Below are 24,105 nucleotides of genomic sequence, written 5' to 3'. Positions count from 1 at the left end.
TCTCTCTCTCTCTCTCTTGCTCTCTCTCTCTCTCTCTTTCTCTCTCTCTCTTTCTCACCCTCCTCTTCCTCCTCCTCCTCCCCTCCCCCACACACATATTTTCTTGGTGGCTAGGGGCATAGAGAAGATCAGAGCATGAATTAGACTTCTCCATGTGCCCTATCCTGGCTGTGTACAAAGGATAAAATCAGTTGCTGAGTTGCAGGATTTCTGAGGCAGATCTGTGAGTTTTCCTGAGGTGATTTCCAGGTACCTGAGAGCTAGAGCGTAAGTCAGGCCGTGTGGGAGGGATGGAGGTTACCCCTCCACAGCACAGGGCTGTACGTTGCAGGAACAGGTCTCCTTGTCTTCATTTCCGTGGGAACAGTCCATCTTTCCTGAGGGCAGGCACGTAAGCTGGCCTAGCTGGGCCCACCTCGGCCTGTACTGGAGCCCTGCTTAGATGCTAAGGTAGTAGGAGCTTGAGGGGCCTCTAAAGCTACCTACTCAACCCGTCTATTCCACAGATAGGGCAACAAGCCTATATATGTAGTGGGGAGCTCCTGAGGCTGAGCCCAGACTCCTGACACTCAAGACTTGGTCTAGGGTTTCCCTGTGGCATGGCGAGTGATCCTGTCTTGATTGTGGAATACTCCAACAATGTCATACAATTGTGTTTCTCTCCTTGCAGGTTCTCCAAACCTCTCCCCAAATCCGATGTCCCCAGCACACAATAACTTGGGTGAGTAACGAGTCATCCTTAAGACTGCCCCACTCCTGGCTGTAATTCAACTGATTCTCAGTGGGAAGGGACAGTGAAGGTGAGCCCTGCCCCCTCCTTCACTATCAGCCTAGCTCAGCCCACAAGGTTTCTGGTTACAGTGATCTTTGGGTCATCTCAGAACAGGGAAACCTGAGATCAGTGGCCTGTAGGAAAGACAGTCTATGCTGAGGTTCGTATTTCCCCTGGGAAGCGGTCAGACGTGAGTGAACGAAAGTCTCCCAGACCTCAGACCCAGGAGACAGGGGCCTTGGTCAGCCAAGCACACGTGTGTGGCTCGGAGCAAAGCCACAAGCAGCTGCCCAGACTCAGCCCCCAGCTCCCAGAAGCTTGCTTCAGACACACATTGGTATTTCAGCTGAGTATATCATCTCATAATAACTTGTTATTAAAACAGCAACATATAAGGAATTTGGGGAGAAAGCAATGTGCCAAGGATCGCACTGCCTAGCACAACTGTTTTATCATGGTCTGTTTGGTGCTTGTGAGAGCAGTGTATACATGTGCTCCATGCCACTGAAGCCACGGCCTGTCTGCCTTTCCCATTCTCTGCCTCCGTTCCTCTGAAAATGTTTCTCCACTTGGATGTCTTGATTATCACTGTGTTATCTCACAGTGTTTATGTCAGCTGACCCCACTCTTCCCACAACAATGTTCAGCTGTTGGACTGCAGGTCAGTGTTCTGAGGGTCACCCTGCCAGCCTGCTAGCATCTCTCCAGCGTGGGAGAGGGAAGCTTTGCAGGAGTCCTTGGAGCTAGAGACGGCAGAAGGGCTCAAAACAGATGAGATGTCCCTGTTTTTATCGAAGGTAGCTTTTGATTTTCTGGTTTGTAGTTTGAAAAAAACAAAAAACAAAAAACTAAGTTTGGGTTCACGGGGTTGGGAGTGTGGTAAAGTTAAGGCTAGCACTTGCTTTTCAGTTCAGGAAAAGCAGCTGACCATGGTGAAACACTTTGGAGTGGTGTACATTGGACAGGCCTTGATGCCCATTTGTTTCAAGACCTTGGCAGACATCAGATAAAACTCATCATCTAGAATTTTGGGAGATGGGTGAAGAGCATTTGAAATGCCGACGTGTGGGTGGGTCAAAACATGACTTTTAGATATGCTAAATCTTTGTAACAGAATCCCAAGGGGCTTGGCCAAGGGAAGGTCACATCCCTGATAGCGGAGGGACTGAGTTATTGAAAACAAACTGAGACTAGAAGCCATTAAAGGCCAACTGTGAGCTTGACTCTGGGCTTCCCGATTTGGGATTGCTTTAGATTTATTTTTAGAACCATTTCACCCTGCCGTGACCAGGCAGGTACCACTGTGGGTACTTATCTTTGAAGCCATCAAGGTCACAGGCCAGTCTGTAGGTACCAGTGTCCTTGGGCCAGAATTCTCTGGATAAGGGTCCCTCACACGCACTCAGCTCTTAGACCTGGGGAGGAGGGCTGAGAGGGGGATGAGCAGGGTGGGGACAGGGTGAGTATTTCCTGGGGTCTCTTCAGGGTACCCCCAAGGGCTGCTCTTCATAACCATGGGCAGAAGCGTGGTAACTTTGATATCACAGGTCAGAAAATTAAGTGGGTAGGAGACCCTTTGCACTCAGCCGTACAGCTGCTAACAGAGAAACTGGCTTTGCATTTTGGCTTCCTCAATCTACACAGTGTACAGATGTCGGGGGAGAATCCATACCGCGTCTAGAGCCATGCTGAGGAGAATCCTTAGACCTTCACAGCCTGCTCACATCTGTGTTCACCTGTGGTGCTGAGGGAGCAAGCATAGAAGAGGGGGCTGTGTATGCCGGAGAGGAAGCCATAAGCAGCGGGCTGGGCAGATGCAGCAGTGAGATGGGGGGTGGGGGGGTACTGCAGACAGAAGATACATATGCTCCAAGGAAGTCAGCAGTATGGCGGTTGTCAGCTGGCAGGGAGGGCAGGGGCAAGGTGAGGCTGAGCCTTGAATGCCACCTCGCCCCACGACCCACAGCAGGAGCTTGCCAGTATGCTGTAGGGGTTGCTGTGGGATCTTCATGGCGGCTTCGTAGAGGCGATCTGGCCACTGTCTAGAGTATACGCTTGATGAGGAGTTACTGGAGAAAAACCAGAAGGAAACCCAAGTAGTTGGTGGCTACCCTGAGGGAAGCTGAGATGAATCAAATGGGACAGACCTCGGAGAGGCCTGCCCCCCTGATGGGTCTGGAGAAAACTGACGGAGGTTGCTCTGCCTTACAGCCTCCCTGGGAAGTCAGGGAGGCTGGGGGTCCAAGGCACAAAGCTCCATTGCTTCGTGTTTGCTGTTGGTCCAAGGGGAAGGCCTTGTTACAAAGCACACAAGGCCTATGTGAAGCCCTTCCTAACCAAGTCCTAGGTTGGGTTCCCAAGAAGGGTAGAGGGAACCTTCCATTTTGCAGCCTTGCCACAAACAGGTGGCTGCTGGGAACTTCTCTCCCTTATCCACTGATCATTCCAGCATGGCCATTCAAAGAACACCATTGAAAGGCTCATCTGACATCATGGAGTAGGTGGATCAGGGAGAAAGGGGCCTGCTTTTGGGAGAGAGCTAGAGAGACACAAGCTGGTCTATCATTGAGGGAAGTCAGGACAAGAACTCAAACAGGGCAGGAACCTGGAGGCAGGAGCTGATGCAGAGGTGATGGAGGGGTGCTACTTACTGGCTTGTTCCTCATGGCTTGCTCAGCCTGCTTTTTTATGGAACCCAGGACAACCAGCCCAGGGATGACCTCACCCACAATGGGCTGGGCCCTTGCCCGTTGTTCACTAATTAAGAAAATGCCCTACCGGGTTTGTTCATAGCCTGATCTTACAGAGACATTTTCTCAGCCAAGGTTTACCTGCTCTCAGATGACTCTAGCTTGTCGAGTTGATATCTAACTAACTAGCCAGCACAGTACTTTTGAGAAAACGATGAGGGTATCTCAAGGTTACAGGTGTGCCCTCCAAAGATCTTGTCATGAAATTATTAGGCAAAAAGAAAGAAAGTGTAGAGTATCCAGGTACTTCTTTCATTTCTCCCCCACACCAGGCCCCAGCTCAGGTCTGGGGAAGGATGAGCTTTCTGCCACAGTGAAGCCGCTTCTCAAAACCAGCAGTGCAGGGACGTGGGTGGTGAAGGCCAATGGCATGACGGAGCCCCAGCTGGGCACCGTGTGGAGGCTGGCACTGGGGAATCCCTGACACCACTGTTTCTCAGAGCAGGAGCTGTGAGCTGGGCGTGTTGCTATCAGACACATCATGCTGGGTGGGTCACCTGGAACTTCCTAAGTCAGGAAGGTTGAGAGGAAAATGGGGGGTGGGGTGGGGAGGAAGCAGCAGGTTAGGGAAAGGTGACAGTTGGATCCCCTCTGGTGAGTAAGCTGTTCTCTGCTTCACAGTGACACACGTAGGGTGTGTCAGGGAGGAGGAAACCGAGGTCCTTGTAAGAGCCCTGGGGCAGCAGAGAGCTGGAGCCTATTGAGGTAATAGCTTCCTGGAGTGCCTATGGCAGGCTGAGCCGACTTCTGCCAGGAGAGGACAGGGAGAGGACAGGGCTGGCTGGCAGGAGCCATGAAAGGCCCCTGAAATGAAGAGAAGCCAGCTGGCTCCATGCTGCCAGACAGGTACTTTGTAAAGGCCATCTGTAACTGCAGCCTTCGGTGGGCTTGTGAAAACACAGGCAGGTGCTTAGGAAAGTGGCTTACTGGGTACACAGCCATGCACGAATGAAGACTCGAGTCCAGATCCCAAGAACCCATGGGATGCCGGGTGTGGTAGCATCCTACAGCAAGATGGGAGGCAGAGACTGGAGACTCCCTGGAAGCTCACAGGCTGGCGGAGCAGGAGACCCTGTCTCAAACAAGGTTGAAAGTGGGGACTGACTGACACCTGAGGCGGTCCCAAGGCACATGCATCTGTCTCTCTCTCTCTCACGCACACCAGACTGTTTTTGTTGATTTAGTGAAGTGGTCCTATGCTGCAGGAGCTTGCCCTCATTGCTCTGTATGCCTTTGCTCTCTGCTTTAACCCCAGAGGCTAGAGTTAGGACCCAGATGCTGGGGTTACAGAGGACCAACCCCTGTAGCACATGAGAAAGTGCCCAGGGGGCTGGACATGAAACCTCTTTGCATGAGGGAATGTCTTATGTCACCTGTATTGGGCCTTGCTGCCCAGAATTATACAGATGGGGCAGTACACTCCACTGAAAGTGGACAGCTAAGAGAGACAGCTGAAGGTATATGAGTTAGAAGATGGGATCCTTAAGACTGAGACAGACCTGCTTTCCATGGCTGGGGAGGGCCTAGACTAGCCAGGCTTCCCTGCTCTGACCTCAAGTCTTGTGGTGCCCGCTGCACAGACCTTTGCCCATCGCCTGCTTCAGTTCAGTAGAAAGTTGATGTGCCCCTCTCCTCCCCTCTGCTTCTGCCAACTGGAATCTTTTGCACATGTTTTTAATAGGCACCCCTTAATCCGAGTGTCGCCTTCTGGGTTTTATTCTGTTTTCCTTTCCTTAAACAAAACAGAGAGTCTGTGCCAGCTTGGAACGGGGCTTGGAACTGAAGCCAGCCAATGCGTTAGGCTGGCCTGGGGCCAGTGGAGAATTGAGTGCCCCATGCCAGTCGAGAAGCCTGCCTGACACCATGCTGGTGGAGGTGGGGGCCCTGATGGCTGGGGCTGGAGGCTTCATGTCTTTGGCATTTCTGTTCTGGGAGGATATTAGCAGGGACTGGACAGGCTGGTAGGAACTGGGCTATATGGAATCAAGGCCTTCTCTAACACCCCAGGTGATGGAAGCCTTGGTCGACAGAGCAAACCCATGCTCCTTGGAGCGTCAGCCAATCAGCCAGTGCAGTCTTGCTGCCAGAGGAGTCTTTGAGCAGTAGGTCTTCAGGGCCTGTGTAAACTACATCGGGATTTGTTGGGAAACTCTGAAACCTGGGGTGTGCTCACTCCAGGGAATGACAAGGTGGCTAGAGCAGCTAAGCCCATGTTGGCTGGATCTCCAAGCACACTTTGTTCAAACCTTGGTAGATCAGAAAGCAGAGAATGGAACCAGAACTCAGGGAAGGCTGTAACCCTCAAGGCCTGCTTCCCAGGGACCTACATATGCCAGCTTGGCCCTGTGTCACAAAGGTTTCATAACCTCCTCAGACAGTACCACCAGCTGGGGAGCGAGTATTCAAATGTGTGAGCCTATATGGTGCTTTACAGGACCAAACCATAACAACTACGGCCCCTATCCTTGATCTTTTAGGAAGCTCAGAGTCAAGCTGTCAGTATCCGCTACCACATACTCACACCAGCAATAGCTCTTTTCTCTCTGGAGTCTTGACTCTTGCATATGGGGGTTGGGAGAGGGCTACCACTGCAGGAAGAAATAGTGATTAGACTTTTTTTGCTTTGTACCCTCTATGGCTGGAGTGCCTGAAGGAAGTAGCTAGGGCTGATAGTGGGGATGGAGGGAGAGAGAGAGAGAACTCAAAAGCACAGCCATGAATTAAAAGCTGTGCAGGGGGCTATCCTATTCTGCCCGTTTCTGAGCCAGAGTTGACCGGTATCCTCTGAAGTGGCAGCCTTCAAACTGTGCCCTGGTGCCATGACACAGCTGCTGTGAGTCCTGATGGCGTGTCCATCTGAGCCCAGTCTCCCTCCTGTGCTGCTCAGGGTGCCTGGAGGATCGCAGAGGTGTTTGGAGGAGGGTCATATCTCCTTGGGAAGGCCGTTTTCTACCCTGAAGCTCACCTTCCCCAGAATGGTGTTCCTCCAGGTGTGACAGACACTCTGTGTGGCCTGCCACCTTTGTTTGGATGGGTAGGTGTCAATATTTCTGGGACTAGGCCCATGAAATTCTAGGCAGGACTTTGACATTTGGGGGTAAGGGGGATAAATGTGCTACCCACGTTACTGAGGAAGGCAGGGCTAACCTGGACCAGCCAAAGCTGCCAATCTAAAGATAGATTGACACAAGCCAGAAGCACAGTGAGATGGCTGGCTTTAGCTGTCTTCTAGAACCAGTCTTGACACAGACCAGGAAACAGACCAGAGTAGGAGAGCAAGTCCCCAAGGACACACCTCAAGGTCAGCAGAGCCTGTACCTGGGCAGTAGCAGCTGGTGGCGCTGACAGGTCACCTGAACACTTTAAACCTTGGCTAGCCCTGGGCTTTCCCTTTTTCTTTTTTTAAACAAAACAAAACAAAACAAAACAAAAAAAATCCAAAGTGTCCAAAGCCACATAGCTCACATTCTAGCGGCTGCATTGTTTAGAATCTAGCTTATCTCACTGGAATGTGGAAGCATGGAGCAAAGCCAGGACTGGACATGGCCAATGTGGCTCAGCCCAGCCTCAGGAGCCAGGGGCCTGGGCCACAAGCTGCTCCTGTCCCATCACTCCCTTCTCTGTACAGTAGCTTTGATCCTCTGCCTCTGTCCTCCTAGCCTCTTGCTCAACCATGAGAAGATCAGGAAGAAAAGAATCTTTGTTCTTCTGGAAGGTCAAGACAGGATCAGGGAGTTCTCAGGTCCATAGTCAAGGTTATTATCACAGCTGGTACCATATGCTATTTGCTGCATGGCCACATCATACTCGAGTTAGCTCGGGGAAACCTCTGAGAGCTCCATAGGCACAGAGGATGCTCCATTTGGGCGGGGGTGATTTAGAGGCTGACACAGGGAATATGCATGAAGTCATGTTGGTTCAACATAAAAGGGAAGCGGCTTTCAGTGGGGAGTGCTTCCAACCCCTAGAACACATCTGGCAGTACTAGGAATGGTTTTTATTGTCAGTACTTGGGAGGGTGAGGTGTACATATATGCTGTTAGTATCTAGTGAGTACAGGCTGAGGGTGCATTTGACCATCCAGTAATAGCTAGACCCCCTTTCTCCCAGATAGTCACCTGCCCTAGCTTAGGGTGTGCTGACCCTGGAGCTGGCTTTGGCAGTATGTACTGTGTTAAGTGTCAGGACGGGGACTGTGTCCTCACCTCACTCTTACAAGAACCATGTGCCTGGGCTGCAGGAGACTGGGGCCACTTTGTCACCAGGGGCAGCCTAGGGCCTTCTCCGTGGGTAACACAGCAGCTGCTGTTCTTTGGCTTGGCTACTTAAGGGATACTGAGCATGGGTCCCTAGCAGCTCTCCATTTTAAGAAGTTGCCTGGTGGGCAGCAGACAGGATTCTCAGGTCAATGTTGAGCCTTCCCTATTCCCTTCTCATCTGAGCCCCATGCTAGGGAGGAGAGAGGACTTGAGGACCTCACAGTCAAATTGGATAGTCCACACTTATGGATACCAGCTTGCACAAAGACACACAAAATCACCAGGTGGCTGCGCAAATATTTGGGAGTCCTCCAGAGTATGAGTCTGAGGTAGATGCTGCAGTGAGCAGTAGGTGGATGACTTAAGTGGGGCAGAGTGGGCTTAAAGCTCCTCCCTAAGGCCAGCAGTAGAGCTACAGTGTGGAGGAGCATTTGGAGGTGGCGCAGGGTGCAGGCAGTTCTGCAGGAGGTTGTAGGATTATGAGAGCTGCCAGGACCCTGCCTGCTGAGGGGAGCCTGCAAGGGGCTGCTGTACAATGTGGCATGGCCCACAACATGGCTGGAGTTTCCTTGGGGCTACTTATAGTGCTAGTCAGTACCGACCTGTTTCGTGTTTGGGCTAGCCTTTCTCTGAAGGCTGCTTCTGTTCACAGGAAGGCCAGACACTATGAGACAGGCTGCCTGTTGGCCCAAAAGAAATGAACGAAGTGTCTTCTATAGGCTGTCAGGGTCTTCCCCAAATTCTGAGGATCTCACTCTCTGGCACCCTGAAGGGTTCGTGGGATGGACATTGGGAGGTCAGAGGAGAAAGTCTTCCAGAGCCTCCCTGAATACCTTCTGACCTGGCACACCCCATGTCTCTTTAGACCTACAGCCAGTCACCTACTGTGAGCCGGCTTTCTGGTGCTCCATCTCCTACTACGAGCTGAACCAGCGAGTTGGGGAGACATTCCACGCCTCACAGCCATCCATGACAGTAGATGGCTTTACTGATCCCTCCAACTCAGAGCGCTTCTGCCTCGGCCTGCTGTCCAATGTCAACCGGAATGCAGCTGTGGAGCTTACACGGCGGCACATTGGTAATATTACTTATCCACCCCTGCCTCCTGGGGACACTGAGACTCCTCAGTACCAGGTGCTGTACGACCCAAAGAGAGGAGGTGGGAGTGTGACACAGTAAGCGTTGGCACAGTATGTAGATATATCACCTGGTCTCTGCCCACAGGACACTGGTCCTTGAGTTGAGCTGCTTTCTTGTACTCTGGGCCTCTTCTAAGCACAAGGAGACATCCCAATCACTAGGCAGAGCTCAATGTTTATATAACCATTGATGTGCTGAGTCAGTTAAAAACCAATTTCTGTCCATCTGGAGTGGATTTAGGTGATGGAGGGAAAGAGATAAAATACAGACTGCACTAGGAGACCATAGGAAGGGAGGTCCCTTTGGCAAGGGGCCAGGGAGTGCCAAAGCCCCAGTCGCAACTTCACCAAGGCATCTCTGTGCCTTGCGGGGTGGGGTTTGTGGGGAGATGGACTAGAGTAGTGGGGTGGCAGCAGCCGTCGCTCCGGGCACTGTTGCAGTAGCTGCTAAGGAAGGCTGCTACCACTCTCCTCTAGACAGGAGCTCAGGCCTGAGGCTGGGTAATGGCAGAAGCTATTATTGGGACTGGGCCCAGGCTCTCTTTCTTGTGCCAGCTGTTCCAGCTGCTTTAGGAACCCAGAGCTGCCCACCATTCTCCCACTTGGCTTGCAGCTCTGTCAGATGCCCCTACCCCAGCTGACCTAGTTGCCCTGTGAGTTGGTCTCTCTGACCCAGCATCTTCTGACCTCTGCAGGGAGAGGTGTGCGGCTCTACTACATCGGAGGGGAGGTCTTTGCGGAGTGTCTCAGTGACAGTGCAATCTTCGTCCAGTCTCCCAACTGCAACCAGCGCTATGGCTGGCACCCTGCCACTGTCTGCAAGATCCCCCCAGGTAAGCTCTGGAGGGTGCTGCCCCTGCGCCACGACCCCTGAGGTGTGCCCTAGAAGTCTTTCTTGCCTTTCCTCCACACTGGTGTTTATGTTGACACTGTACCTGTCTGTGAGCCACTGACCTAGAGAACAGAGGCAGTGTCTTAACAGACCTGTAACCCAGGGCGCCCTCCATCACCCCCCAGGGGTGAGGCGCTGTCTTTCCTTCATTCTTTCTCCAAACATGATATGTTCTGGGTCGATGCCAAGATCTAGAGCAGGATGGAGAGGTGGACAGAGGTCCTCCTGTACCCAAGGCTTTATAGGCCTGAAGTGTTTAAGATGGACACAGAGCAGTTGTGACACACCCAGGGCTATTAGTCCACGGCAAGCAGCTCTGATATTGAGAAAGGCCAGCTACCTGTGGGATGATCCGAAAAGGTGCCTTCCTGGAGAAGGCAACAGATGTCAGGAGATGGTGGGGTGAAGTTTGTGAGGGCACGTGCCACAAAGGACAATGTAACGAGGGTAGGACACTGGGTGTGCTGGATGGGGGAGCCATGTAAAAGATAGGGAGATATATAAAAGGTATCTTGGACTCTGGCCTTGGATCAGCATGAGAGTTTTGGGTTTATTCTGTGGGGTTGAGGTTTTTCTGAGGATGTCCCCTGAACCCCAAGAACTGCCAGGCTACAGCTCCCCTACCCCCAAGGCAGAAAGGCAACGATATAGCACTTGGCCTGTGTCTGGCCATTGCCTGGGACACGTTGTAGCTCTTCTTCCCGATTGCTGCAGCTGAGAAGATGACAGTGGGCTGTGGGCGGGGCCAGCCAGACTACAGAAAATCTCAGCTGGGAGCAGAGATCTGCTTGGGCAACTTCTGTGGTTTCATTTACAGAGCATATTCACGCTCACTCATCTCTAGAGACCCCTGTGGCTCTAAGAAAGGCTAGGGAGAGAAGTTCTGAGAGTGAGCTGAGCGGCTTCTCAAAGACCCAGAGTTGGAGGAAGGCACAGCAGGGCCGCGCCATGGAGGCCTCTGGCTGACTAGCCTGTTGTTGAGCCTGCTGGCTCAGCTGAGGCTGCAGTCCTGGAGGGGCTTATGGACTGTGCTCTGTTTTCCCCACCTCCTCCAGGAGCAGGCAGGGGTGGAGGTGGAAGCGAGGTCCCCTCCATCTCCACAGCTGGTGAAGGCTCAACTGGCTTTGGTAGTGTCCTGTTAGCTCAGAGACTGTTAGGGCCTTGATGACCAAGCCCAGATCCCCCGACCCCCAAAGGAGATAATGGGTCAGGAGGAGAAGCAGGGCAGAGTACACGGCAGATGGGGTCTCTGCTAGTCCACTGGCTACTGGACACAGACTCTGGCCTTTATCTGCTGGATCATGTAATCCTGGCACTTGAGTAGCAAGACTTCAAACAGGTTTATTTTCAGTGTTATTTGTGCCTGCCGCTAGCTGTACTATGAAGAATTTAGATATACTTTGTTGTTAATGTCACCTCCGAGTGATGTCAAGCCTGTATCCAGAGGCTACCATGTGACCCAGCTATCTTCCCCAGCCCCACCATGAGACAGGGCTATCAGGTGGAAGGTCCTTCTGACCCCCTGCAGAGCATCCCTGTTAGTAGGTCCCATGCCCACCTCACTGCCATATGCCCTACTACTGTACCAGTGCAGGAGCACCTGTTCCCAGGAGACTACCACACAAGACATTGGAAGCCAGCTCAGGTCCCCTGCTTCTCTGAAGCCTAGCATTCTGCCTCAGCCTCACCAGGGGCATCCCTTTATCACCCAAGCCCACTCCCAGGCTTCCTTCTTGGCCTCTGGCATCCCGGCATCTGGAGGTGACACCTATAGGCTGGTCTGTAGTGTCCCCCTGCGCAAGCATCTCCCTATTAAGGGTATGCAGATCAAGTGTAGGAATAGAGAAGGCCCATCGTTGCATGGCGATGAGCTCAGAGCAGATAGCTGCTGGGTAGAACTATAGTGTGCCACTTGAGGTGTGTGAATCAAACCATTCGGGTGGCCCCAGGATTGGCTTATCTGACTTCTCTGTGGTTGGCAGGCTGCAACCTGAAGATCTTCAACAACCAGGAATTTGCTGCCCTCCTAGCCCAGTCGGTCAACCAGGGCTTTGAGGCTGTCTACCAGTTGACTCGTATGTGCACCATCCGTATGAGCTTCGTCAAAGGCTGGGGAGCGGAGTACAGGTCAGTGACTAAGCTGCCTTAAGCGGTGGAAGAGGGAGCCAGCTCTAGGCTAGGTATGGCAGCCAAGTATAGCAGTACAGCCTGAGTCTAGTGCTCAGCAGCTCTCAAGCTCCGTCAGCATCTCTCGGCCCACTGTGGGGACACTGCCATTATTCTCGTAGAGATGGGTGCTAAAAGCTTATGGAGAGCCAAGAGCATGCGCGGAGTCAGGTGGAAAAAGACAGGTTCAGACTCGGCCCTTTCTGGCTGTGGCTGTGTCCTCAATTTCCTGGGATGGACTCTCAGGATGATTGTCTCCCTAACAAGGAAGGAGATTTGAGTGTTTTATAGAGAATAGCTAATTTATATATATATTTATATATATATATATATATTTTTTTTCATTTAAAGGATGCCAGTTAGCACTTTAAACATGGCACCAGTAATAGCAAGGTCTACTTGGTTGAGGCCCTTCAGACCGTCTAGACTAGGTTTAATGAGAATGCAGTCTCCTTTTCCCATGCTGGACAGGAGAGGTCTGGGAGGCAGGGCCACATGCCCTTCTGCTCCATGCCTCCTCCCTGGCCCCCAGAGCGGAGCCGAACAGAGGTACCCAAACGTCAGCTGCAGCCAGCGCCTTGCAAGTTACTTGCCCCTTCTCTTCATTTTTCCAGATGTTTGGAATCAATTTTGTTTTTCAGTCATTCTGCACCCCAGCCAAACCCATTTCAATATTGGCTCTGGGCCACCGTTTGTAATGAAACCCCGATGAGCATGACTTATGGAAAGTCAGATTCTCAGCAGAGGACGGAGGTCTGTAAAATCTAACCTCGCCGTCTAGGTTTCAGAGCTGTTGCTCTTTCATGGACGCCCCATGGTGCCAGTGAGCAAAGCACCCTGGGCCTTTTAATCTGAAATCCAGGGAGGGTCACCAAGCATGCAACCTGATTGCTCAGACTGCTAAATAACTCCCAGCCATCTTGTGATGACCTGGCCCAAAGGTCTGGCTGGATGAATGCCTGAGCCAACCTTTTAGCCCAGGATTTAGATAATTTAGGGAATCAAGAGTGAAAGGTTAGAAAATTAATTCTTTAACACACAAACCCCAAAGGAAAAGAACCGGGAGGCTCGCTTGCCTTCAGGCTGAGTGTGAACCTCCCTAACTGTTCAAGCAAAGCACATGAGAATTGAGGGAGGGTTAGCCTCAGATGATGGCCCTGAAAGTGGTGCAGTACCAGGGGCCCCCATCTTCAAATATTGGCAGAAGCCCCTCTCTAGGGCACTGTATCACCACGGCGGAAACCCTGCCAGCACACCCAGTCCTACTCGGCTTACTGCGTCACTGCCGCCTGGCAGCATAGCACTGCAGCCTAGTGGTGGGTGCGGCCCCTTCCCAGAACAGCCATGCCCTCCTGCATTGTGGGCCAAACAGAGTAAAGTTTCAGGCTGGTTCCGTAAGGCAGCTGTAAGTGAGCCTGCAGCCTAGGCCTCACCTCCAGCTGGCACCCGTATGTCGCCACAGCAGATAGCCTTTGCTCCGTGGAGGCTTCTGGGAGCTTGCCTATGAGCTGCGTCACTAAGCAGTCTGAATTTAGACAAAGTGCTTTGGGGGAAAAGAAATGTGTGGTGTGTCTTGGTTTTTCCAGTAATTGTTCCCCAGCTAGCTCTGCTGGTAAGATTTTCCAAAATAAGCTGTAGATGGGATTATAGCAGCACCCTGGGACTTGAAGCATGTGGGCTCCGTCAGTACTTTGTTAAAAAACGCCCTCCATCGGACAGGCATGTTATGACAGCCGTGGGGCTGGCCCAAATCTAGAAAGGGGCTGCAGGCACCTACCCAGTGGCCAAGCTAGGAACCAGGGAGACCTTTATTCAGGCAGGAGGTTCTGCATGGGGGCTTGTCACAGTTCGTGGAAACTGACCTTCTTTAAATCTTTTGAGGTCCTCTCCCTCCAGCAGAACCCAACTTACACAAAACCCTCCCTGGAGGTTTGGTCTGGTTCGGCCACATTGCTAGTACTACCTCTGGTCAGTATTTACCTATCTAGCACAAAGAGACAGATCTCTGTCTTGGGGTAGCAGAAAGCAGTGTGGTAACTTACTTGTGTTCTTTTTCCAGGAGACAGACAGTGACCAGCACCCCCTGCTGGATCGAGCTACACCTGAATGGGCCCTTGCAGTGGCTTGACAAGGTCCTCACCCAGATGGGTTCCCCCAGCATCCGCTGTTCCAGTGTGTCTTAGAGACACTGGGAATAAAGGGAGCGGGTTGGGGAGGGCGGGTGTGGGGAAAATGACCTTGGAAGAGAACTCCATCCAACTTGGTCTTGTCAAAGAACACAGATTCCTCTCAACTAAGGCACCAACCTGTTTCTGAGACCACAGAAGAAAATCCCAGGGATGGATTTTATGAACAGCTGTGTCTGCTTCATACACGTGCCCCAGTCTGAAGGCCAAGTGATGGCTTCTGATCTGGTGGCTTGAGCTAACAGGTGGTGTGTCGCAACCCAACTCCTTTTTTAAATGACAGAGGTCTGGGATGCCACAGCCCAAAAGGAAAGTGCCTTTCTCCAGGGCTGCAGTGTGGAGCTTACCTTTGGAGAAGAACTTTTAATCGAGCATGCCCTATCCCACAACTCTCCCAGAGAGGAGGTACCTGTCGAACTGGATGGCCTACATAGGTACTTTTCCCCCACCCCCAGAATGCAGAGAGACAGGAACATGCTGAAGGGTAAAGCTGGTGAGAACTCTTTCTTCATTGCCCCTTCTTCCTTGGAAGGATCTGCTGAAGCTCAGCATGTATGTGATGTACAGTTCCTACTAGCACATCAATCTCAAAGAGATTTGGATGTTGTTCAAGTATTCACAGGAGGCAGCAAGGGCAGTCGTGAAGTACGTGTCCTGGGTGATATGGCACCACACTGAATGAATGCATCTCTGGGAGCTGGCACCATATTCTGAGGTGTAGGCTGTGTTGGTTTATGGAGACAGTTGCATCAATGAATTCACCTAGCATAGGCTCTTTGAAATGTCTTCTGTTTGATAAAAACAATCCTGGGTACATATATCGGCTGGAAAACCAGAGTGGACCCAGCCACTTCTTGCCCTGAGGTTTGGAAGCTGAGTGTTAGAGAAGACAATTCACCAGGAGGCAAGACATCCCAGGCTGACATGGGCAAATGAAAAGGGCTATTAAAATTTTTTTACACCTTGGAAAATTGCAGGCTTGGTAGAGAGAGCTCTGTCATCTTCACCCTGGGATGTGAGATTACCTAGCTTTGGTAAAGGACTGCCATGGAAAACTGCAGCAGCGACACTGTGTAATGAGCACTGTTCCCAGCGGCAATTACAGAGAAAATGAGTGTAAATTATTTCAACTGGAAAAAAAGTCCCTTTCCTGGCTGTTTTAGAACAGGGCACACAGGATCACCACCTGCAACTGGTACTCTCTTCTTGGTTGCTGTTTCTGTTGTGAAATGACGAGGCCATGTTTCTGCATGGATTTCCCGGGGAAGTCCTGTCCTGCTCCAGAGGGGAAGAAAGTGCACCCTCCAATGTGATAAATCTTCTGACCCTCCGACGAGACTCGAGCACATCCTGGTGCCCCTCCCGCAGGAGCCTGTGGACTCAGAAGCTCTGGGCAGGATGGTTCCAGCTAGGCATGCTGATCCTCCTTCAGACACAGAAGCCTGTTCGAGTCTCTCCCCAGGCTGCTGATACAGGACTCAAAAGACAATTCTGAACCCCTCAGGTTCTCTGCAAGGGGCAGACCATGGGTATGAACATTGTGCCTGGCTCAAAATGGTCTGTGGACTGCTGCTTTAGACATAGAAGTCCTCGGAACTGCCTGCCAGTCACGCATGCTCTGAGTCAGAACACAGAGACACTCTGGTGTGGCTTCTAGGGAAGCCATTCACGGTCCTCTGTTATCAGCTGTGGGCAGAGGTTCGTTATCACTTGCTGCCTGGTTTCCTAGGGGCTTCCTGTGCCCCTGGCCCAGCCATCCTCCAGGTAGCTATGGCACAGCCCATTCTGCTGCAACTGGAAAGTACAGAGAACCTGCACTGCTCAGAGCAGATGGTGGCTTCTGGAGGCACACAGTGGGAGTACGCCCCTTCACTTTACTGGCCAGTTGCTGGAGAATGCTATACAAGAAAATTCTAGGCAGATCTACTCTTGGCATCCCCGAGAGTTAAAGGCTTGGAGTCTAGGAAAGGTCATGCCATCATGGAGAACACAGGTCCTTTGGGTATGTGTAATCAGTGTCCTCCCAAATTAGTTCTCCTTTTTGTATTAACAGCATTTCTCCCTTTAAAGAACAGTTGAGAATTGAGAAGAAGACAGTGCAGTAGCTGGTGTGGCCTTGAAAAGTATGGTTCCGTCAGGTGGCCTGATTGCATGTGCTGTTCCAGCCTGGGGCACCTGCTGACTCCGATCCACATGGCCAGCACCAGGCAGAGGTCTCCATCTTCAGCACCCTCAAGAAGCTAACTCTATACCCCTCTCCTTTGCTGCTCCTCCTTCCTTAGTGCTTGTTCAGGTAGCCCCAGCTGTATGGATTAAAGTCCTTGGCTGGGCTCTCATGGCAGCTGGCTACCTTCCAGACTGTGCCTACAGAGACCAATGCCTGTAGAGAGACCTGGCATTGAGGAAAGCCTAAAATGGAGAGCAGGGCCTCTCTTAGGAAGAACTCAAGGCGGGCAAGGCTGCTGGCAGACTTCTCCACTGACCTGAGTGTTTGTTTTTTTTTTTAACAAAACAAACAAAAAACCTCGTTAATGTATTGCATCAAGCCTCGGTGCTTATGGGGTGCTGTGGTCTTGATCTTCCCCAACTTGCTTCTCAGAGCTGGGATGTATTCCAGAGCCTGATGTTTTTATTCAAACCACAGAAAGGATTTCTTCAAGTAGCATGTGCAGTCACGCATGTGCCTGAGTTGTCTGGAGCAGAGGCAAATATCTGACTTCATTCTTAGCCCCAAGCTGCCACTTCTGAGTCCTCGAGAGACTGGGGAGGCACACAGCTCTAACTGCACTGTATTCTTACTGTGTGACTAGATAATGTGAGCTCTTTACATTAGAAGCAACCTGGTCAGAGCTCACTCCTTCTGTCTGTGTGTGGCATCTGTGTTCCATTACTGGCCCCTTTGAAGTAATGGCCTTCACAGAGCACAACAACTTCCCGGTGGGTAGAAAGCCACACACCAGGATGTGGGTCAACCGTGAAGATGTGGCATTGCAGACAGGGGAACATGTGGATGCATGACTATCACCCTGAACAGCCCCTGCAGTTGCTTGTGTTAACACAAAAGTGATGTTTAGCATTCTGCCGCTTTCATATTTATGTAACAATTCCTTAAAGCCATTCAGATGGGTAACTATTTAATTTCTTAAAGACAGTTGTAAAGGTCTCTCTCCTGAGGACAATGACTTGGTAGAACTGGGACACAGCCAGTCCCAGACACTGGTGGAGGCTGCAGTGACTTTTTTGGCTCAGGATCCACAGGCATCAGAGTAGACTGGGCCAACAAGTGGTGGCATGTGCAAACAGGCTGCCCTAGTCAAGCCCAGTCCCTTCAACAGCACGTCTGCTGCACCAAGGCCCCTCCCTTCTGGAAGTAGAAACTTCACATGGGAATCGGAGCCATCTTTTTATCCCAGAAGCCTTTGCTGCTGCCAGGGCAAGTGGGCTGGTGTGGACTCTTGTTTAAGGGTGTTTGGAGGCTGAGGTTACTGTCACTCCTTAGCCAGCCAGGCCTTTAGTGTTTTTGTAAAAAGCATGTATTTATAGTGTTTTAGATTTTTCTAACTTTTGTATCTTACAGCATTTTACCCCATTGTTAAAGAGCCGTGCCCCCTCTTATAAGCGCCCTTCTAATAAACTTTTCACTGTAAAGCTCCTGAGCCAGGAGCACAGTCTGATTCGCTGCTGCTGTCTCTGAGTAGAGGGATTTACAAGGGAACCCCAGCAGGACCTGGGGGCTTCAGAGCTCAGCAGACGGTAATACCACCTTTGCCCCCTTGCCAAGGGCACCTCATAGGAGGCTTGGGTTCCCCAGATATGATGGTGCTAGCCACAGACACATTCTGGACCCCCCCCCATTCACTCCTCCTGCCACACAGGGCCTCCCCTCACAGTCCTCTGCCGTGCTGTCACTGTCTCCCATGCCACTGTATCTTTCCAGAGACACGGAAAAATTGCAAGTAGCTCCCATGATGCCATTCTAAATTCCAAATTCAAAATGAGATATGAGCTGCTGTCCTGACTGAAATGTACATCAGCCTCAGGAGGTGTGGATGGAGATGACCAAAATACCAGAGAGAAGCACAAATGGAGCAGAGCAGACAGGTCCCCATGCTTCAGGTAGGCTTCCACAGGCCACCTTTCACCCCAAGGCTCCTCTCCCAGCTTTCCTCCAGGCCTGGTGTAGACTTATTCTAGTTACTTGGAAGGACCTGCATCCCAATCTGCTCCCTGGAAACTTACTCACAGTGCTCTATGGGAAGTGACTCAGAGCTGTCTTTCTCACCACTCAGCCCCTGCTCTTGACAGCTTCTACCCTAGCCCCCAGCAGCTCCATGTGCTGCTTTTCTTTGATCCCTCACCTTGCTGAGGCTCTTGGCAAAGGCCCTAGCAGATCTCCTTGGATAGGTCTTTTTCCTGAGCCTGCGCCTCCTTTGTGGTCTGGTGTTCCCAGACCATGTGTGTATGCTCTTGACAGTCCTTCATAATGAGTTCATCAACCCTAAGGGTTTCCAGCCACGCAAATGCTAATGACTCCTGTATTGGCCCTGAGCTTCCAACTCAGGGACAGAGGGCTGCTGGCCCATCAATTGCCCATGTTCACAATCAGAAGACATAATTACAGAAATTATCATTCCCTTCTGCAGAACTATACTGGTAAAAGTCATCTTTGTCCATGGCTTCCCACCACCACTCTCTGCTCTCATTACCGTGGCCGCGTCTCCAACACCCAGACCCTGCCACAGCACCACCACTGCTCTGGTCTCCAGCCTGCTCTCCTCACAGTTCACACAGCCTGTGTTAGCCATGACTGTCTCTATAGAGATACCTGAAAGAATAAGATTGGTTTTGGCTCGTGATCTCAGACCTTTCAACTCATGGTCATTTGTCCCCACTGCTGTGCTGTAATGAAAGGCAGGGACAAGAGGACAGGCAGGGCCCCAATGACTGTGTGGGCAGGCCTCTCTCAAAAGTTCCTCTAGCTCCCAACAGTGCCATGAGCCAGAGACAGCCCTTAACACATGGGATCCCCTTGTGAGGGATCAGGGAAAGAAACTCAGGGAGGATCTCAAAGCCAAACAACACTGCTCCCAGTCCAAGGTCATTCCACGAAAGACCTGGCCTTCCTGTCTCTGCCCAGCTCTCTACTCCTTGCCTTCTTCTCTACAGTGCAGCAGTGGTGGGGCTGTCATCCTCTCTGCATGCCTGCCTGTGCTCCTCCTGCTTGTGGCAACCTCTGTGCCAATGCTTTGAAGCTTCCTTCAGCTCTCCCCACAGGAAGCCCTTATTTGTCACCATGTGTTTACCTGTGTCTGTCATCCCTGGTAAGCAGTGAGTCCCTGAGAGCAGGCCAGTATAGTCTTGCATCCCTGGCTTCCTGTGGCCTGATATGTACACCTTAGCTCTGTGCCTTCTACGGCTTTCCAGTGTACTACTTCAGTGCTAGTCATTTGTGGAACTAAAGGAAAGTCAACAAAACCCAGTTCTGGGTCACTTGCTATTACAGCTGTCCCAACATTCTAATTTGTCCCCCTCTAGTTCAGGGATAAATGAGTGACACAATAACTGCTGCCCTGTACCTCATCCACAGCAATAGCCCATAGTTAGTGCTGAGCCCACTCAGCCAGAGAATCCTCAATGCAGGGAGCCAGCTGATCAGATACGCATGGACAAGGTGCTGCTACCAGGCCTTCTTGGAGTGAACGAAGACCCTTTCTGCACATAGCATCTCAGTCCCTTGGGACAGACAGACTAGTCTCTGCCATCGCCTTAATTGCCACCATTTTTCTGATGGGACTGTCCTGGGACTTGCAAGCGTATAAATGTTTGGGCTCTCATTTCTATGCCTCTGTTCATGACATGACTTACATTGAGAATTTTCATGTCTCCACTCACCTATGTGCACGAACTCTATTGCTTCTACCTGGAGTCCAACATCACTTCCCAGTGATTCTCAAAGCACATCCCGGGAGCTTCAGTATCACCCAGGATGCTAAAAAGGTGGCTTTCAGGTCCCACCATACACCAACTGTATCAGATATGGAGTAGGACCTGTTCTGAGTTGGGCTTGCATTTGGAAACAACTATGGTGTAAGCTGGCTGCAACTTTCTTCCCTTTCTGTTTGGCTTCTGTCATGTGACCTTGCCTTGCTTGCCTGTTAGTCCCATCTGAATTGAAGTCTGAGCTCCAGGAGAAAAGAAACTTCATCCTCAAGACTGACTTCTCCGTCATGCCCACTCTGATTCTGGCACCAACAAGAGTCACGGGCCATGCAGCATGGTTCCCAAGTCTTGGTCTCAGCCTCGGCAGGGTAGAAGGTCAAGTTGAAGCAACCCAAGTTTGCTAGTGATGAATGTCTAGAGATTTCCAAGGGATGGCCCACTGATGCAGTCCATGTCCTTAAATTCAGGTTAAATCAATGTCTCTTCCCACCAACCCTGTTATTCACATAGAGCAAAGACCCTGGACATCAGTGAGCTCACACTTCTATAGCATTAAAGCCATCTGATGGCCACTTCTTTCACAAGGACAGCAGAGAGGCTCCTGGTTAGCAAGCTGAGCTTGAGTGTCTGCTGCCCAGTTTCTTTGTGGCAAGGGATGGGGTGGGTGAGCACACATGGGCATAGTACATTTGCTATCCGAGCTCTCAAGAGCCTGAGGCAAGGGGACTGAATGCTGAAGGCCAGTGTGGCAAAACTACATCTCAAAAATAACAACAACAAAAATGGGCTGGCAACATGGCTCAGTGGGTCAAGGTGCTTGCTGTCAAGCCTGATGAGTTCAAGTCTCAAGAACCCATAAAGTGAAAGAAGAGAGCAAACTCCTTAAAGTTGTCCTCTGACCTTGACATACACCAAGTGGCACACATGCACACGCATAAATAAATGTAGCACACACAAAGGTTTTAAGACCCCACTCCCCATATACACAGGTACACCAAGCGAGTTTGTATACCAAAGATCCAGTCCCAATTTTAAGACCAGGTTTTGAATCTGTACTTTTTCATAATGAGAGATGGGGTAGTGGAACTGTTCAATCACTAGAATACAGGAATGGGGCTGCCTAGAGTTCTGAGGACAGGTACACATGACGGCTGTTAAATGTTCATTCCACATATCAGGGGAACAACCAGAACCAAGCAAGATGCTTCTTGACACTGGACCCTACGTCCCTCATAGTATAGACACCGAGCAGATCTGTGGGGAGCATGAGATTCAGCGTGTGCTCCGGAGATGCAGGGTGGGTCATGAGCAGAGACTTGCATTCTGCTCTGTGGCAGCACTTCACTTTCCAGGTACAAAAAGGGGATGTCGGTCTCCAGCCCCAGCAGCCCTAAAGCCCATCCAGATTCAGAACACTGGAGATGTGTACATATTCTCTCCCTGTAGGCCTCTGAGACTGTTTGATAATGATCTAATGCTCAATTGTCCCCTGTAGATGGGTGTGTGTGAAGAGCATGTCTGGTCATCAGCACATTTGCTTAAGCTCTCTCTTCTTCAAGCAGGGCACTAATGAACCAGAAGCCCTGTCCATCCTAGAGACTTTTGCTAAATTTAGCTTAACAGCAGCAAACACCACCTTCAAAGGAGGCCCCAGAGCCCACATCATCCCCTCCACCATGGCTCTCCTGTTTGCTATAGCAGGCCACACAGGGTAAGGGGCCATGCTTCATGCTCTCTCAATGGTCACTGTTAAGAGACCATCCCAAGAGCACTGGTTCCTCTTTCAGAGGACCTGGATTCAGTCAGCTCCCAGCAACCAAATGGCAGCTCACAAGCATCTGTAATTCCAGTCCCAGATGATCCAACTCCCTCTTCTGGCCTCCATAGGCATCAAGCATATGTGGCGTACAGTCATACATGCAGGCAAAAACGGCAAAACACCCATACACGCAAAAGTAAATTTAAAAAAGACTATCTCAAGGAACATGAAAAACTGTCAGACAGTCCTCCCCACCTCTCCACAGTGGGAGGGTGACACTGGGCACACATCTTCCTCAAGTTCTGAGTGGTTCACTGGAAAGGCCTGGTGTATACCTTAATCCTTGAGCCACATTCTACATTGCTCCACTATTTAAGCCCAGCTTCCCCAAATCACTATTCTCTCTAGATCAGATGTGGCCAAGTTCTATAAATAGAAAGCAAGCCAGCTGGTTCTGTCAACCTTCTCACTCTCTGCCATATTTTCAAACTGTAAAAATAGCCTTGCCTTCACCATTTTGAAATCATTACATAACATGATTGTTTCAGGGAAGAAAAATCTGACTTCTCCCTCTCTCTCTCCCTTTCCAATCCCCCCTCTCTTTCTTTCTCTCTTTCTCTCTTTCTCTCTCTCTCTCTCTTTCTATCTCTCTCTCTCTCTCTATCTCTCTCTCTCTCTCTCTAGTTTCTACAACTTATGGATCTTCAGACTCTGTGACCATTTCCACCAAGCAGACTGTACTTGTCAACAAAAACTGTGGGCCTACTATGTGTCAAGCACTATGTTACAGAGGTATTTGAGACAGAAAGCCCGTTTCTTACCTTCAGCTCCCTCTGGAACTCTGACTCATGTACACATGAGTCAGCACCTGTCACCATAGCATCAGCTCAGGAACATAGAGGCAAAGTAGATTCTGAAACATTACAAGTGACATTCTTCGGACTATATGTCTACTACAAAGGACACCAGGCTTCCACCAATTCACCCAAACAGAACAAAACACATTCGCAGACTTTATAAATAAATCGTCTTTTAATTACCTGGTTTTGTTTAGTCAGCAAAATCAAGTCCACAGCCTTTTCTATTTTTTTTCCTAATCATGTGACCTAATGTATTTTCTAGAATCTTCCACATTTTAAGAACAACATGCCTACCTTCCTGCAGCTCTCAGCCAACTTCTCCAATCGTCCTTCTGAACCAGGGGCTAATGCACTCACCCTAAAGCATCAGCCCCTGAAAGGGGGTGGTAAACCCAAGCTCAAAGATGACAAGGTTAGAGTGTGGGGGTGGGAGCACGGGGACCCGAGCAAACCAGCACCCACTGCTTCTAGAATACCACCATCACCAGGATCATACCTCCTCCCGTGCTGGCTCTGGCCTGGCCAAGAGTATTTCAGGCCCTGTAAGTGGTACCCAAGCAGGTACTTAGAAATTGACAGCCATGAAGGAGACTCGTGCCTGCCTCACAGTAGTGTCTGTGAGGAAGACAGAATAAGCACCTTTAGACCTTTTTCCTCTCTTCCTTTAAAACTTTGCTTTGTGTTCCCCTGGGGCTGACCCACTCAAGTACAACACAAGAGGAAGGACAGGGTTTCCTTGGGACTGGGCCCTGGAGTGTGGAGGAACCAACAGCCCTGACAGTAAACCATGATGGTAGCTCAGGACCTGACTCTTGGAAGGCTCACCTGTCCTCACACTGCTCGGTACTGGTGCTTTGACAGTAATCTCTGGCTTCCAAGTAGAAAGAAGGGGACACTTGCTCTGAAACCTCCAACGGCCAGGGAGCGCACTCGGTCAGAGAGCACTGTGCTCAGAACCAACACTTCAGCTCCTTTGGTCCACACAGGACTGCACTAAGGGCCCTTGCCCAGCAGCTGAGGAGGGGGGGCAGTTTACACTCCCCAGAGGAGGAAAACTTTGCCTTTTGTTTCTTATACACATCTGACTTTTACTTCTTTGTGGCAGGAACTCAGACAGTGAACTTAAAAATGTCCATTAAAGACTTACTAAGAGAAAAACCCATGAGCCACCTGTTCCCCTACCCCCTAGGCACATACTAGATCTACAGCTGCCTTTCTTGTCACCAGCATCCATCTTAGGTCAGAGCTGTGCTCTTGGCAGGGACCAGTGACAGTTCACAGCAGACAGCACAAGCTCCCAAACTGCAGACAGTGTAAATGGAGGGGGGCAATCTAGCACAGAGGCAGGCCTCCCCATGGAGCCCAGACTGGCCTCAGACTCT

General features: G+C 50.8%; 1 protein-coding gene across 1 annotated transcript in view; it reads left to right on the top strand.

Moving 5' to 3' along the window:
- The window catches only part of Smad3 (SMAD family member 3), a 113,315-nt gene extending 95,477 nt beyond the window's left edge, over positions 1-17,838 (top strand). Inside the window, exons 5-9 of the mRNA XM_031344921.1 lie at positions 671-721; positions 8,647-8,859; positions 9,616-9,753; positions 11,795-11,939; positions 14,038-17,838. Of these exons, the coding sequence (XP_031200781.1) occupies positions 671-721; positions 8,647-8,859; positions 9,616-9,753; positions 11,795-11,939; positions 14,038-14,161 (671 nt within the window). The 3' untranslated portion in view covers positions 14,162-17,838. The remainder of the gene's footprint in view (positions 1-670; positions 722-8,646; positions 8,860-9,615; positions 9,754-11,794; positions 11,940-14,037) is intronic.
- The last annotated feature ends 6,267 nt before the right edge of the window (positions 17,839-24,105 follow it).

Source organism: Mastomys coucha, unplaced genomic scaffold (assembly GCF_008632895.1).
Source record: "Mastomys coucha isolate ucsf_1 unplaced genomic scaffold, UCSF_Mcou_1 pScaffold23, whole genome shotgun sequence".
Lineage (NCBI taxonomy): Eukaryota > Metazoa > Chordata > Mammalia > Rodentia > Muridae > Mastomys > Mastomys coucha.
Note: the sequence above shows the minus strand (reverse complement) of the source record. Positions and strands in the feature narration are given on the sequence as shown.